Here is a 778-nt window from a genome sequence, read left to right as displayed (position 1 = left end):
ATCACCATAGATTCTCTTTTGTGGTTTGTTAAACACTTCATGGAAAAAACTAAAAGTTATCATAGTCATGATTTTAAATGATGACTATGAAAGCAATTTAATGAAAAATTAATGTGCTGTACTTTTTGGCTTTATAGTAATAGTTATGTAAATTAAACTTATTTAAATGTTTGCATGTGTAAAATGTATGTCAACAGTTTTGTCTTGCTAAAAGCTTCTCAAGATATATATATATATATTTTTTTACAGTCAAAAGAGTTCAGTTGTATCAAAGATAGAGAATTATCAAAGGAATAAATATCGTTTCTTCTTGTGGTCATTTTCTGTTACCAAAAAAATCTAAATTTTTTAGAATATATCTTCCTGGTCTGAAATTATAATTTCTTTAATGAATAGTGTATATGGTTTTAAGATCAAACTTTTCCAGTGTAGAGTAGTTATGCAGTTTAATGCACATGATAATAATTACCATAAAACCTGCAATATAACATAAACTTATCCCAGTACTCTGCAGTATACATCATATAACATACCCATATTCAAGTTTCTCAGCAAGACTTACCAACAGCAATTTCCTTCTTCTAGTGCAAGGTCTCGAGTCAAAGGTCATCTACAGCTGTATGTTGCCTACATAGTAGATGATCCCCCTGGCAGCAGTGGAGCCTCAGGAGAACAAACACCTGAGGAAGCTGGTTGGGAAGTGGTCAGCATTGACAACAGCTCCGGCCACGAAGAATCACCTGCACAGGTAGGTCTTGGGGTGGTGATGCTAGTTAAC

The 778-nt window shown here is 33.4% G+C and overlaps 1 protein-coding gene across 1 annotated transcript in view; it reads left to right on the top strand.

Moving 5' to 3' along the window:
* The window catches only part of LOC119587757 (E3 ubiquitin-protein ligase Nedd-4-like), a gene marked incomplete in the record, with an annotated part of 51583 nt that overhangs the window by 10785 nt on the left and 40020 nt on the right, over positions 1 to 778 (top strand). Inside the window, 1 exon segment of the mRNA XM_037936443.1 lies at positions 586 to 748. Within this exon segment, the coding sequence (XP_037792371.1) occupies positions 586 to 748 (163 nt within the window).

Source organism: Penaeus monodon, chromosome 23 (assembly GCF_015228065.2).
Source record: "Penaeus monodon isolate SGIC_2016 chromosome 23, NSTDA_Pmon_1, whole genome shotgun sequence".
Classification (NCBI taxonomy): domain Eukaryota; kingdom Metazoa; phylum Arthropoda; class Malacostraca; order Decapoda; family Penaeidae; genus Penaeus; species Penaeus monodon.
The sequence above is the reverse complement of the archived record's forward strand: the minus strand, read 5'-3'. Positions and strand labels throughout refer to the sequence as shown.